Genomic DNA, 16,328 nt, shown 5'->3' with positions numbered 1-16,328 from the left:
TCGAACGCGTTCAGCGTCATAGGCTACAATGGCACGAGTTCGATATCCGCATTCGGGGCGAAGTGTCCCCACCCTAAAAAGATATTAGAGAGTTAAAAAGGCGCAGCAGAGCGGGTCCGATTCGGCTAGTAATAATATAGCTGCCATATAGCACAATCTGCCGATTAAGAGTGTTAAGTTCATAACAGCCGCATTTATGAAATCTGCCGATTAAGGGTCTTACGCACATAAAAGCCGCATTTATTACCCGATTTCGCCGAAATTTGAAAAAGTGAGTTGTTTTAAGCCTACCGACAGTGCCTATAGTGGAACCTGTCTCCTTAGGAGGAGAGAATGTTCCATTTACAGAAAGCGCAAAATACCTGGGTGTTGTGCTGGACAGGAAATTGAACTTCAAATCCAACATTTTGGAAAGGGCAAGAAAGGCAACTCTTGCCCTATACACCTGCAAGAGAACCATTGGCAAAAGTTGGGAGCGTGTCATGAAGACCCTATAATGCTATATGGTGTTGTGGCCTGGTGGACGGCGCTTCCACCTACGTCCACCTACTGTTCAATGGTCAACCGGATCCAAAGGATGGATTGTTAATTCATCACAGCCACACTAAGAACGACACCATCTGATGCACTGAATTTAATGCTACATATATTGCCTCTGGACATTGTGGCTAGACAAATTGCAGCGACCACTGCCGTGAGGCTAAGGGAGCTTTCTCTTTGGTTATGTGGCGGCTACGGACACTGTGTTATCCTTGATACAATATCCGATGTTCCAGGCAGTGTGGATTACACCCTACCTGAGCCGCTTTTTGATAAAAAGTACCGAACCACTATTGCTGATAGAACCGATTGGAACTACAATATCCCTGGTAACAGAAGTTACATAGAGTTCTGTACGTATAGTTCCAAACTAAACGACCAGGTGGGCTTTGGGATGTACTCTAAAGATATAGAACTGGTCATATCGAAAAGGTTACCCGACCACTACAGTGTGTAACAAGCAGAGATCCTTGCAATTAAGGAAGTGGTGGAATGGCGAAGATATAATGTCATTACGACGATTGGCATAAATATCTTCTCAGATGGACAGGCAGCCAACAAATCCCTGGAGAATATATTTCTGAACACAAAAACCTCCCTCGGCTGTTACACATCTCTCAACGAGTAGCTGAACATTTCAAAATTCACCTGTTCTGAAAGCCGGGCCACAGAGATAACCCAAGGGATTGTAAAGCGAACAATCTTGCGAAATTAGGAACTACCCTACACACTTCAGGCATACATTTTTAGCGGAATCCATGGTGGTGTGTACAAAGATTCGGCCCGGCTGAACTTAGCACGCTTTTACTTGTTTTACCTTAAAACATATGGAACCCCATCACATAATGTAAGCAAAAATACTGCGCTCTCTTTCCTTTACTTGTTAACACTCTTCATTCATTAAGTGCATAGTGTGGCCACACAATTATTTACTACGACTTCTTTATGTTAACTTCAATGTTTAAATAAGTGCGTTGCCAAAGTTTTATTTAGCTGTAGCCAACACATTAAACGGCAAACGTCATTGCCCATAGCCGCAGCTTAAGCTACCGACTAATCTCCATGCCAAAAAAAACACCAAGTAGGGACACACGCATCACACCACCACACACTCGCACCACAATAGTGACCTCTTTTAGCATACTCTTTCTCTCTCGCAAATACCAGTCACCACTCGCACTCTCACCACTAATACTCTCACATATGGCTTTGCATTCACACATATAACGGATGTTAAGTAAAAAGCAACAACAACTTGCTGTGTTTCTGCTTCTTCTACGTTAACGACAACGACATCGTCTCGATAGGTTGGTCACCGGAAGTAGTAACTGCTGCCTTTGAAAGAATCGAAAGAGAGTCAGTTAAAATGGGTCTGGTAGTAAATGGAGATAAGAAGAAGTGGATGGTTTCAACTCCCAAAACGCCTTGTACAACCGAGCAGATAAAGAAAATGGAGAAAGTTGGGAACCACAACATTGAGATAGCAACTTTATCTACCTCGGCACCGCCGTAACCGAAACGAATGACACCAGTTTTGAAATAAAGCGAAGAATAATACTGGCTAACAGATGCTACTTTGGACTAAGTAAGCAGTTTAGAAACAAGGCCACCTCCTGATAGACGAAGATTACACTATACAAGGCACTGATACTACCGCTGTTGTTATGTGGTTATGAGGCATGGGTACTTGTCAAAGTAGATGAGGCTGTGCTTGGAGTATTTGAGAGAAAGATTCTTCGTAAAATATTGTACATGGGCCAGTTAGCGTTAATGGAGAATATAGGCGACGTATGAACCACGAGCTGTATGAGCTGTATGACGACGTTAGTATAGTTACACGCATCAAAATACAACAGCTGCGTTGACTAGGTCATGTTGTCAGAATGGATGAAGAAGCTCCAGCAAAGAAGTCTTTTGAAGGGAATCGCGGTGGTACACGCAAGCGGGGAAGACCAAAAGCCCCATGGAAAGATCAAGTGGTGGGGGACAGCTCGAAACTTGGTGTCAGAGATTTTAGAATGAGCGCAGAAAATCGAGGCGCTTGGAGCGATATTCTAAATACGTTGGGCTAGTGGAACAAATGTTCTGTCATAGCCATTTTAAGTTAAGTAAGTAAGTTTATTTTCATAGGAAAACTGATACATTTTGACGGAGTCACGTATAAAGACTCATTTCCCTCTAAGGCGCTTAGTTTAGAAGATAAAATCAATTTAAATTCAAATTTAGTTGTTTTATAGTTTAATTCAAAGAGAAAATTAATTAAAATTATTGAAACATTCATATAGTAACACTTGGTCTAAATACATAAATGTATGCACGTACGTATGTAGATATGTAAGTACATTGGCCATTTCTGTTTTTACACTATAGTATATGCCTTCATTCAACTCTTTGGTATTTGGCAAATTGGCTCACTTATTTTGGCACATATTTTTTTGGTTCTTTTTTTCTTTGGTTTTTGATCTACATTACAAAGAACAAAACTCAATAAATGGCGCGGAATAAGAGCATTGTAGTTTTTAATTTTTTTTTTCTTTTAATCTCTTTGTGGACTGAATATTTCATTGTGATTCGAAAACACAAATGATTGAATTGGCAATTTGTTTAAAAGAAAGCAAAAATAATTGTATTGTTGTGGCGCCCTTTTTTTGACGATTTGCTTATGAAACGACAAGAATTTGTCTCTAATTAAATTTTCAAATTTCAGCTTCTTGTTAATGTAGCATAAAAAATAACAAAAAAAAACAACAAACGACTACAGAACGTTTTTTTGGTTTATTTTTAGTTTACAAATTCAATATCATGGTCGTCCCACTGCTGCTGCCCCATCGACGGGCAATAAAATGCAACACGAACGTGAGTTACATGATTTCATCGTCAGCATTTTTGGTGAGTTGACTGCTGCCGAAAAGGAAGTCTTGAAGAAAGAAGAAGAAGCGAGAATAGCCAAAGCAAAGGCCGAAACAGAACAAAAAACGAAAGCAGCCGCCACAATTGAAAAGTCCCAAAACCCATCGGCTGCGTCTAAACCCAACAACAAAAGGAAGTGATTTTTATAGAAATACAAATTTAAATGAAATGCAAAAATTTAAAATGATTTAGCTCAGATTTATGATACCTTTTGCAAATCCTTTATATCCAAAAAAATATATAAACATGAAAATTGTTTGCTAAATGCAATGACCCCAATGAAATAAGTCCTAATGAACTAGTACCGAAATCAAAATGAAATAAGCCCCAGGTTAAACAAATAACCAGTAAGGAAAGGCAAAAGTCGGGCGGAGCCGACTATACAAAACCCTACACCTACCCTTCAATTATAAATTCGGGCAATTTATAAATATATATCTAAATCTGAACCGACTTTTAAACAGATCGTATCAAAATTTTTGTTACTACGGCCAATTAAGTGCAAATCGGGCGATACATATATATGGGAGCTATATCTAAATCTGAACCGATTTTGATGAAATCTTGCAGATGTGTTAAGGTCAGTAGCAGAACAATCGGTGCCAAATTTTGTGGCGATCGGTTACAAATTGTAGCTACTATGGCCATTAAGTACAAATCGGGCGATACATATATATGGGAGCTATATCTAAATCGGAACCGATTGTGATAAAATTTTGCGAATATGTTAAGACTAGTAACAAAACAATTCATGCCAAATTTTGTGCGGATCGGTTGAAAATTGTAGCTACTACGGCTATTTAAGTGCAAATCGGGCGATACATATATATGGGAGCTATATCTAAATTCGAGCCCGATATTGATGAAATCTTGCAGATGTGTTAAGGTCAGTAGCAGAACAAACCGTGCCAAATTTTGTGCAGATCGGTTGAAAAATTGTAGCTACTACGGTCATTTAAGCGCAAATCGGGCGATACATATATATGGGAGCTATATCTAAATCTGAACCGATTTTGATGAAATCTTGCAGATGTGTTAATGTCAGTAGCAGAACAAACCGTGCCAAATTTTGTGCAGATCGGTTGAAAACTTGTAGCTACTACAGCCATTTAAGTGCAAATCGGTCGATACAAATATATGGGAGCTATATCTAAATCTGCACCGATTTTAGTGAAATCTGGCAGTTATGTTAAGATTAGTAACAAAACAATTTGTGCCAAATTTTGTGCAGATCGGTTGAAAATTGTAGCTACTACGGCCATTTAAGTGCAAATCTGGCGCTACATATATATGGGAGCTATATCTAAATCTGAACCGATTTTTACCAAAATCAATAGGGCCAAAATATGAGTGATATGTGCAAAATTTCGTGATGGTTGGACAACAAATACGACCTGCACTTTGATCACAAGAATACATGGACTCACAGACGAACAGACGGACATGGTTAAATCGAATCAGAAAGTGATTCTGAGTCGACCGGTATACTTATCAATGGGTCTAGCTCTTCTCTTTCTTAGCGTTGCAAACAAATATACAAACTTATAATACCCTGTACCACAGTGGCCGGCCGGAAATTGATATTTCGATGTGTTGCAAACGGAATGACTAAATGAATATACCCCCTTTCCTATGGTGGTAGGTATAAAAAGAAATAAAACCCAAAAATATGAAATAAAACCCAAAAATATTCAATAACTCCAAAGGAAAAAAGTAAGTATATCCCAACATTTAGAACTTATTTTCAACTTATTTTCAACTTACTATTTCCAAAACTTTTAGACTTATTTCACTACGCAATAAGTCCCAAAATGTATAAACGATGAAATTTGGCATAGTGTGTTCTGTTAAACCCCTACCCATTATTGTCAAATGTAGTCCAGATCGGACCATATTTGGATATAGCTGCCATTTAGACCGACCTCCCGAAATAGTGTAATGATGTAATGATAAAAAATCGATTAATAAAATTGATTTTCTTTAAATTTAACGGTTAAATCACATAAGTTTTTAAACTGGCAATGTCTTAGCCTTGCTTTGAAAAACAAATGACATACGGCGCCACCTGTTGTTTGATTTCGAATCACTTGAATTGGCATGAGATTTTCTTCTTTATGAATGTCATAAAGTCAACTTTTAAAGCTTTTCGACTTCCTCGGGTTGGCCAAAAATTTACTTTTTTCATTTTTATGACCTCATAAAGTATTTTTTTTCGTTTGTTTACATTTTCTTTGCTTGTGTGAGGCACACACATACGATTTGTATTAATTTGTTTGAAGTTGCAGCATATAGCCTAGTACTGATGGTTCCTAAAATTAGATTATATAATGGTACGCGTCTAACAACCTTAATTGCTATCAGCTTCTCTCAGGGGACTAGTTTCATTGTGTCGCCCCCGAAAAAGTTTCAAAAAGCGCCGAAGAACACAGACAAATTTAACGGCAGTAAAATACCAGACATTAGAATGAAGAAAATACGGGGCCAGCATGCATGACAATAATGGAAGCCAGGCGGACTGGAGAAGTTCCCTCCTAGCTGCGATTTCAAGTCCTATTGCAACCAGGAATGGCGAGAGGATTATGCGCCTGGAAATAATTTTGACAGGAAAAAAGATGTTCATTTAGACATAGTCCTGCGTCTACCCCCGCAATTTCAGGGCAGTGGCACAATAGGTGATCAACCGTCTATAACTCCTCCTCATCCCCACAAATCATGCGTAAGTACGCCATGTGTCCAGCGCGACGTCAAAGTCCTGACATTTCAAAAGCCTAATAAAGGGGTACAAAAACCGTGCTTTTAGTGATTGGGCCCTAATCGCCATGTTCCTATTTGAGCTTTTTGCTATTGGTACGCTAATTATACTGCCCATCAAAAAAAGTATGAACTCAATTCAGGAGGAATGTCACGTCCACCAGAGAGTTATGCATATGATGTGTGGTCCCTAGTTACAATCGAAGTTGGAAACAATCCCAGCCCAATTGGCATTGAGCCAGAACTACCCTGACCTGCACTTGGTAGCTATTTTATCGCTACAATAACCTAATGAAAACTATTTAAACCTGCCATCGTGATGGTTTTGTGAGTAAAGCCTCTGGAGCTAATAGGAATTTTGAACATCTTTAAATTTGTTTTTTCTTGCTTGACACTCAAATACTAATAAACTCCTTTCTTTCTGCTCTGATTGGTAGAAACAAATTTGCCGTAAATTTTAAATGTCACGGCGAATCGAATTTACTTCGCCCTGTATAAAAACTTTGACATATCAAGTTTCCAAAAAAGATGCTTTGTTGTAGCAATTCGCCGAAGCCACAACCTTATAAATACGCCTTGAGTCGACTATTCGATGTTTTTAACCACTAAAAGTCGACTTTGATTTTTTTATGCCAAAGGTCGAGTAATCGATTAGTCGAAAGTCAACTAAATACAAAACCGCAAAAAAGTCAGTATAATAAAATCATAAATACTTTCTGGAAATTGGACACAGCTTAGCTCAGCCAACAGAAAAAAGCAATCAAAAACAACACATTTTTCATAATTAAATTTTTCTCTGACGTTTTTGTTTAAATAAAACCATCAAAAATTGCTGCTCCTCAACACAAGTGGGTTGATTATACCCAAGCCCAAAGTCTTTGCTGTTTTTTCGAAAATCAAAATACCATGAACGAAGCCGCCCTGGCCGGAATGTTACCCTACGACACCATAGGTCTGTATGAGCAGCCCAAGCCAAGATTCATCTTTAAAATGCCCCGTGTTATACCGGATCAAAAGTCTAAATTTGAAAGTGATGAACTATTTAGACGCCTTAGCCGTGAGAGTGAGATACGTTACACGGGCTATCGGGAAAGAGCTATGGAGGAACGCCAGATACGTTTCCAAAATGGCTGTCGCGAAGGTCACACCGAAATATCATTTGTGGCCTCGGGCACCAATCTGCAGTTGGTCTTCAATGCCACCCAAAATCCCTACATCCATGATAAAGAATGCGATTTCGATAAGGAGCATGGCAAGGTCTACATCAAATCGTATTTCATTATGAATGGCGTTTGCGTGAGATTCCGTGGCTGGTTGGATTTGGATCGCCTAGATGGGTCGGGTTGTTTGGAGTTTGACGAACGTAGAGCCATGCACGAGGATGCCATACTGCGCGATCAAATTGATCGTTACAATCAACGACTGCGAGAATTTGAAGATTCCAAGAGAGCCTATAGAGACAATCGTCCCGAGGATATGGAAGCAGTACGCCGTGGGGTATCTTCAGGCGGCATTGGTGTGGGAGCAGCCAGCATGTGGCGGCGTTAAAGATTGCACGAAAAGGGATGAAATCTGCTATGGTACTTACTTAACATTTACTATATGTACTAGATCTATATATGTGTATGTGTTTGAAAAATGTTCTCCAATGATATGTATTAATATTTAATATTGACTGAATGAAGGCATTAGGATTCCAAAAAAAAATGGAATCGCATTACGTGTGAATATGAATTTTAGGTTTAATTTTAAGCTCTCTTTACATATTGCGATTTATTGGATCTTTATAAATCGAATTTTAAACATAAAATTATAACGTCGTCTTGAACCCCATTTGCTTTATTAGAAATAGTTTACTGATAATAAATAAAACTTTAATTTATATACCAGATTTGAAAATATTTCCTTAAGACAAGTCTTTCAAGTCCAAAATATTTGGATACAGACAGGTTAGCTTTAAGTGGCAGTCTGCCATCAGACTCACTTAGACGTTTTCGTCCACTGTGATACCACAGGAACAAAAGGAGGAATATGCCTTCTAGTTCCTACCGTTGAACCATCCAGATCGCTTTAAAAAGCCCAATTACATGCGAATGTTCACATCCGCTAAATCAGACAGGTTCTCAAAGAAATGAGAACCTAAAGTGGAACTCTTTCTAACTGCTAGTGCGGGACACACACACAGTAGGTGTTCTATAGTCTCTTCTTCCTCGATGTCCCTATAGCTTCTGCAAAAGTCGTTGCTGGCAAACTTCAGTCTGTCAGTATGTTTTCCGATTAGACAGTGACCTGGCATGACGGACACAATGACTGAGACGTCTGTTCTAGCCAATGACAGCAAAGCACATTGCAAATTTTGCCCATGAACATTCCACTAAGGAACAGGGATAAACTTCTCACATACCAATGAGTGCAGTCCCATTCAAGTTTTAAACTCAATGATAAGGGGCCTCCTTTTTATAGACGAGTCCGAACGGCGTGCCGCAGTGCGACACCTCTTTGGAGAGAAGTTTTAGATGGCATAGTACCTCACAAATGTTGCCAACATTAGAAGGGGAAAACCACCGCTGAAATTTTTTTCTGATGGTCTCGCCAAGGTTCGAGCCCAGGCGTTTAGTGTCATAGGCGGACACGCTAACCTCTGCGCTACGGGGGCCTGACAGCAAAGCAGTAGACCTTTTCAAGTCTAGATGAGGCCACATTGTTTTGGAGCGCTCACAGCCCCCTCTTTTGACCATCTATCATTCGTTGTCCTACGGGCCTGGTCCTAAAAACTTAGCTTACATGTCGCTAGAGGCATACTCACAGATTCCAGTATCCCTGGAATGTGTAAGGTAGTTCCTAGTCTCGCATGCTCGTCCGCTTTAAAATTCCCTGGGATATCTCTGTGGCCCGGCACCCAGAACAGGTGCATTTTGAACTGTTCAGCCATCTCGTTGGGAGATCTGGGACAGTCGAGGGCGGTTTTTGTGTTCAGAACTACGTTCTCCAGGGAATTAATGGCTGTCTGAGAAGATATTTATGTCAATCTTCGTAATGACATTATATCTTTGCCATTCCACCACTTCCTTAATTGCAAGGATCTCTGCTTGATACACATTGCAGTGGTCGGGTAACCTTTTCGATCGATGACCAATTCTAGATCTTTAGAGTACACCCCAAAGCCCACCTGGTCGTTTAGTTTGGAACCATTCGTATAGAATTCTATGTAACTGTTACCAAGAATATCGTAGTTCCAATCGGTTCTATCAGGCATAGTGGTACAGTATTTTTTATCAAAAAGCTGAGCCGCTTTTTGATTAAAATTAGTAGGGTGTAATCCACACTGCCTGGATCATCGAATATTGCATCAAGTGTCCGTAGCCGCCACATGACCAATGAGAAAGCTCCCTTAACCTCACGGCAATGGTCGCTGCAATTTGGGTAGCCACAGTGTCCAGAGGCATAAGATTAAATTAAATTAAATTCGGTGCTTTAGATGGTGTCAAGCCATCCTTTGGATCCGTTTGAGCATTGCACAATAGGTGGACTTTTGATGCGCCGTCCACCAGACCACAACACTATATAGCATAAAAGGTCTGACAACTGCAGTATATACCCAATGCATGACACGCGGTCTAAATCCCCAACTTTTGCCAATGGCTCTCCTGCAGGTGTATACGGCAAGAGTGGCCTATCTTGCCCTTTCCAAAGTGTTGGATTTGAAGTTCAATTTCCTGTCCAGCAAAACACCCAGGAATTTTGTGCTTTTCGTAAATGGGACATTCTTTCCACCCAAGGAGGCAGGTTGTTCCACTGTAGGCAACTTGTATCTCCTGCTGAACAGAACTACTGCTGTCTTGCACGGATTTATACCCAGACCACTTTCGGTAGCCCACTTTGCTGGGAAACTTATCCCTAATCGCAATTGCCACGTCATCAGCATACGCGACCACTTTTACGCCTTTTTCTTCCAGAGATAATAATATATTGTTAATGGCTATAAACCAAAGTAGAGGAGACAGTGCACCTCCTTGAGGAGTTCCTCTGCTGACCCATCTTTTTTGAGCCACAGACACAAGCCCAAGCCTGCCGTAATGCATCTGGAGAGTCTCAGTGAGAGGTCGGGTGGCACCGGCTCTTGCACAAATACTGAGTGCTTATGATGCTCGATATGACAAGGCAAGTTTTTGGAGCCTTTAAATAACCAATGGCCACCATGTTCCCGTGGCGTTATAGATATATCAGCGTTGATCCACCTGATCAAAAGCGTTAGATACAGCTCTAGAAAAGAGAACCCCAAAGATCGGGCAGAGTATCAAGCGGTTCAAGTTAGCATTCACGCCGACACAGTAGCCGAAGCGGTAAACAGCTAACGAGTGAACTCAGTCCTTGGAGAACGACCGCTACCCTTTGAACATATAGAAGTTACTTGGACCAAAATTTTAGCACGATATTCGTTTCCAAGTCTCCAATGTCTTTCATTTGATAACCATATTGTGCCCATCGGTCCATATTTGGTTTGGGTGGCGTTTTTGGGATAAGGGGAAGGGTCCGCCCCCATCCAATACCCAAAAATACCATATTCGTATTCTACTTTCCAATACCTTTTGTTTGATACCCATATTGTACCGTTCTGCCCATTTTTGATTTTGGGTGACATAGAGTGGAGGGTCCGCCCCCCTTCCGATATTGAAAAATTATATAGCCTATGTTTGCTTCCAGACCAACCCACACAATTTGCGAAAATTTCGAGAAAATCGGTTTTGCCGTTTTTCAGTCTATGCGGAACAAACCGAGTACCATGCAGCCATGATTGGCAAACGTGACTATTTTGGACGTTTTTGGGGGGGTGGGGTGACCCCCTATACTTTGACATGAATTTGTATACCAGATTCGTTATCTACTCCCGTATAATTTTCATTCGATACCCATATTGTCCTTATCGGTCCACTTTTGATTTTGGGTGGTATTTGTGGGGTAACAGGGGAGGGTCCGCTCCCTCCGATATCAATAAATTATGAAGCCTATTCCTTCCAACCGCCCATTTTCGTAATCTAATCCCGAATACCTTTCATTTGAGACATATTGTCATGATCGTCAAATAAACCTATTTTAACGGGTTTTGGGGCTGGGGCGGCCCACCAAATACTTGGACCCAATTTTTATTATGAAATTCGTACTCTACTCCTGAATACCTTTCATATGAATGCCACATTGTCCCTATCGGTCAACTTTTATTTTTGGGTAGTACTTTTTGGTAAGGGGGACGGTCCGCCCCCCTCCCGATATGAAAAGATTATTTAGTTTATGTTTCTTTTCAGACCAACCTACACTATCTGTGAACATTTCAAGGTAATCGGTTCAGATGTTTTTGAGTCTATACGGAACAAACAAACAAACCTACAAACAAACACAAATTCAATTTTGTATATAAGAAGAAGATAGTGAACTGCTCTCTACCACCAGGAAAATCACTCAAATTTCCTACTCACTAAACTAGATCCCATGTCACGAGGAGGATATGGACATGTCAGGTGAAGTATATGGATGTTAAGCTAAGCGATTGGACTTCACATATCCGATCCACTTAAAACTTCCTCACACAGAACGGGTTAGTGGGATATTTATCGGGATACTGTAACCTTCAGCCGCATAAAGTTCTTGGTGAGTGCCCACCACCAATAGCTGATGATGAGAAAGGCCGACGTAGAAAAATCAGAGCTACTCTGACTAAATTAACATCCGGACGGTGAAGCAAGTTGAACCCATATCGTTAAAGGTTAGACGATACCATCCCCAATATCTGTCAGCCGAATAAAGTCCTTGGTGGGTGCCCACCACCAATAGCTGATGATGAGAAAGGCCGACGTAGAAAAATCAGAGCTACTCTGACTAAATTAACATCCGGACGGTGAAGCAAGTTAAAGGTTAGACGATACCATCCCCAATATCTGTCTTGCTTACAACATAGCACCCCATGATACCTATAACCAATTTACATACCCGCAGAAGCCTACTAATCTGACTGCAGTCACTATGGACCGCTCCAATTGATGATGCCTGATTACTGGAACTAGATTTGAAGACGGTGGCCGGCTCAGAGTAATTTTAGAATGAATCAATCTGTATGCTTACAAACAGTTTAGAGCGCACAACAAACCGATTACTGGTTTATGTTGTTGTTGTTGTAGCAGTGTGTGCAGCCTTTGCCAACGAATGACTTCATCGGGCCAATCCGGTACGTACAACAGGTTGACATGGGATGCAGGTGTATGGCTGGGATGTAAGTGTATGGTTGGGATGTAGGTTTATGGTTGGGATGTAGGTGTATGTTTGGGATGTAGATGTATGGTTGGGATGTAAGTGTGTGGTTGGGATGTAGGGTGGTTTAGGTGTATGACCATAGTGGCATGGGACGGATTAAAATCCGCACCCTATCTCAAGCCTAACCTACAGCCAATGAGGCTGCAACAACATGGTCTGGGCTTTTTCAATCATGCCAATGACCAGAAGCGTACTGAGAAGCCACTTCGGAATGTACCTCTCAAATGACTAAAAACGGATAACACGAACACTAAAGCGACAAGCTCAGAGTGGGATTGCATTGTCTGCCGGATGCCACTACAGTCCCACTCGCTTTACGGGCTCCAATTTATCTTTAGGGCTACCTATTAAGTATCTATTCACCGAAAATTAAGCAAACACTACTAACAAAGGCACTTCTAGCTCGGAGTGCTCTCCGATTCAAGTTTATCGAATTTAGTTTTTGTTTTTTATCTTAAATTTATGATAAAATTAGTAAATAACGACTTACCTAGATCAATGTTATAAAAGTGTTTCATAGAGCCAAAAAAAACAAAGTTAACACCAGCGACTATTAACTACACAAAGTAATAACGCGCCAAAACTAAACATTTGTAAACAAGTATTTCCAAGTCGGGCAGAGAGGGCAATAACATCAGCGAAATGCTCAAAGAGAAGGAATTTTGGGTTTTGACGTTTTGCAACAAACTTGCGTTACGTTATAACCACTGATTGAAAGCAAATTGACAACTGTATATGTCACGCATACAGTAAGGTCGTTACTATTTTGACACATCATAGTATATTTCCCGAACTAGTGAATTCAACTAAAAAAGCCGCATAAACTAATAGAAAATAAAGCAATAATTGTAGAATTTGGTAAAAAAAAACTATGCTGCAAGCACTGTACGATCTGCCATTTAATTTTTTGGTACCACCAAATCTTAAATTACGCATACAAATACCGAATCCCTCACCTTTCTTTATATTCAGCTGGATTTTGGTTTCCTACTTTCTTGTAACAGGAGGTAAATACCGGCCTATGTACACATCATGTGTGGCCTTTGGATTTAAACGGATTATGAACGCTTTTAATCATGTTTTTTTTTCAGGTATCATATATGATGTCATTGTGGAACCGCCTAGTGTTGGAGCTACAGTAGATGAAAATGGGCATTCACGTCCAGTTGCTTTTATGCCCTATCGGGTTAATGGACAATACATCATGGAGGGTTTAGCTAGCTCTTTTCTCTTCACAATTGGTGGTATTGGTTTTATAATTATGGATCAAACACATACTCCGGGAAAAACTAAGCTTAATCGACTTTTGTTGTCCTCCATGGGATTTATTTTCATCTTGGTATCGTTTTTCACAACTTGGTTGTTTATGCGCATGAAATTGCCAAGTTATTTGCAAGCATAATTCATTGGTATCCGCATTGGAATCTCATACTTTTTAAGTCAGTATTTTATTTGATATTTGATACACAGTACACTATGCACAGTGGTACTAAATATATGTTCATTCCTTAAGAGATTAGGATGGAGAATAATTGCTACTAGTGAAGTAAGTGGGTGTTGGCAGAGAGAACATACATATTGGTGTTAGTGTAGAAGTTCTCATTGGGATCTAATTGGATTGGGCAGAAGAAATCAAAAAACTAAAACGCTTTAAGAGGTTACAAACTACCACAAATTATTTGTGTAAAAGGGGCGTATGTTAGTACAATCTGAGCAATTCCAGCAATCGTTTCTTACTTTAATGTGGAAGCAGGCAGGTATTCTCATCGAGCCATGCATTAAATTCAATGCCTTCAAAGTCTTTTGGTACTGTTACGCAAACGAACCTTAACAACAAAATCGCCATCGTTGAAGCAATGCAACCAATCATCGTAAACCGACTAGTTCTTACCGGAATCATTCTGTACAAGGACTGTTCTTCGGAGATACGCTATAACAACAACGAAACCAGCAACCCTGAACGCTATCACTTAACCTAAACTCTGAATGCAAAGCCGATTGAAAAGTCTTCAGAGAATGCACCAATTGCCGTTTTAGTGAACTGCCATCCTCTCCAGCTGTGCGAGTTGCCCAACGAAAATTCTGAAAAATCATCAAGCAGCCAATCGATTGACGGAATTTATTTATTTAAATTTCAGTAATACAAATAAGAATTTTTAGTTGAAACCAAAATTTTCAACTAAGCGGAACTTTTGACTGATACGTTGTTGTTGTTGTTGTTGTTGTAGCAGTGTGTTGTACACTGAGGCGGCAGCCCTGGAGAACTCCATCGTGTCAATCCACTACGTACAACCGGCTGCCATGGTAGTCTACTGTCAAGCCATTCTCAAACTCTGAAATTGGGGTTAATTGGCCGCTCTCTGTAACTGATCCGAAAAGCTGTAACATGTTCGACCGTCTACGTGTTGATTTTTTATACCTACCACCGAAAGATGGCGGTATATTCATTTTGTTTTTCCGTTTTCAACGCTTGGAAATATCCATTTCCGACCCAATAAAGTATATACATTCTTGGTCAGTGTAAAAATCGAAGACGATCTAGCCATGTCCGTCCGTCTGTCTGATGAAATCACGCTACAGTCTTTAAAAATAGAGCTATTGAGCTGAAACTTTGCGCAGTTTCTTTTTTTGTCCATAAGCAGGTTAAGTTCGAAAATGGGCTATATCGGACTATATCTTGATATAGCCCCGATATAGACCGATTCGATGATTTAGGGCCTTTGACGATATACCACTTCAATTTGGCCCAGATCAGTCCAGATTTAGATATAGCTGCCATATAGCCGATCTCTCGATTTGAGGTCTTGGGCCCATAAAAGGCGCATTTATTGCCCGATTTTACGGAAATTTGGGACAGTGAGTTGTGTTAGGCCCCTTGACATCTTTTTGCAATTTGGCCCACATCAGTCCAGATTTGGATATAGCTGCCATATAGACCGATCTCTCGATTTAAGGTTTTGGGGCCACAAAAGGCGCTTTTATTGTCCGATTTCGCCGAAATTTGGAACAGGGAGTTGTGTTAGGTCCTTCGACAGCCCTCTTCAATTTGGCCCAGATCGGTTCAGATTTGGATATAGCTGCCATATAGGCCGATCTCTCGATATAAAGTTTTTGGCTCATAAAAGGCGCATTTATTGGCCCATTTCGCCGAAATTTTATACAGGGAGTTGCATTAGGTCCTTCGACAGCCCTCTTCGATATGTCCCATACCGGTTCAGATTTGGATTTAGATGGCATATGGACCGATCTCTCGATTTAAAGTATTGGCCCCATAAAAAGCACATTTATAATCCGATTTCGTTGAAATTTGAAACAGTGACTTATGCTAGGCTTTTCGACACCCGTGTCGTATATGGTTCAGATCGGTCTATTTTTGGATATGGCTACCAAAAAGACCAATATTTTGTTCTACAAAATTAAACAATGACTTGTACTTATTAGACCTCTCAATATCCGTGTCGAATTTGTTGCAAATCGAACGATATTTCGATTTAGCTGCTATGGGGGCATAAATTATGCATTTTCACCAGATTATGACGACGGTGGTTTACATATATACCCTGGGTGGTGGGTATCTAACGCCTTTTTAATTGTTGTTTTTTTTTTTGAGAGAGAGAGGCCGAGAGTAAAAGCCTTTCGTCGCATTCGTGGGCATCGAGGCAATAAGCAACCATCATAATCTACTATTGATGAAGTTACCGAGGTCATTCTCAAATCGTCTAAGACGATGATACGATTCGTCCGTTTTGGCGACGTAACTGATCCGAAGAGACGCGATAGGTCCAAGACGATGATAGGATTCGTCAGGTTTGGCGACGTAA

General features: G+C 40.4%; 3 protein-coding genes across 4 annotated transcripts in view; all 3 read left to right on the top strand.

The window, feature by feature from the left end:
- LOC106092432 (2-oxoglutarate dehydrogenase-like, mitochondrial) overlaps window positions 1–3,700 on the top strand; it is a 93,612-nt gene extending 89,912 nt beyond the window's left edge. The window contains exon 12 of one of the 2 annotated variants that reach the window (XR_009396500.1): window positions 3,326–3,379. Coding sequence is in view for 1 of the 2 variants with exons in the window: in XM_059360576.1 (XP_059216559.1) it covers window positions 3,326–3,590 (265 nt within the window). In the remaining variant the exon portion in view is untranslated. Of the gene's footprint in view, window positions 1–3,325 lie in introns of both variants that reach the window. The other variant, XM_059360576.1, reaches the window with a different exon arrangement.
- A 3,134-nt stretch (window positions 3,701–6,834) lies between these two features.
- On the top strand, window positions 6,835–8,085 carry LOC106092438 (protein big brother). The gene has a single exon (XM_013259308.2). It carries the CDS (start codon window positions 7,108–7,110, stop codon window positions 7,747–7,749), a length of 642 nt encoding a protein of 213 aa, XP_013114762.1. The 5' UTR covers window positions 6,835–7,107; the 3' UTR covers window positions 7,750–8,085.
- A 5,191-nt stretch (window positions 8,086–13,276) lies between these two features.
- Window positions 13,277–14,023, top strand: LOC106092435 (putative oligosaccharyltransferase complex subunit CG9662). Its single transcript, XM_013259304.2, has 2 exons — window positions 13,277–13,514; window positions 13,599–14,023. Exons 1-2 carry the CDS (start codon window positions 13,379–13,381, stop codon window positions 13,907–13,909), a joined length of 447 nt encoding a protein of 148 aa, XP_013114758.2. The 5' UTR covers window positions 13,277–13,378; the 3' UTR covers window positions 13,910–14,023.
- The last annotated feature ends 2,305 nt before the right edge of the window (window positions 14,024–16,328 follow it).

This window comes from Stomoxys calcitrans, chromosome 1 (genome assembly GCF_963082655.1).
Source record: "Stomoxys calcitrans chromosome 1, idStoCalc2.1, whole genome shotgun sequence".
In the NCBI taxonomy this organism is placed as follows: domain Eukaryota; kingdom Metazoa; phylum Arthropoda; class Insecta; order Diptera; family Muscidae; genus Stomoxys; species Stomoxys calcitrans.
The sequence above is the reverse complement of the archived record's forward strand: the minus strand, read 5'-3'. Positions and strand labels throughout refer to the sequence as shown.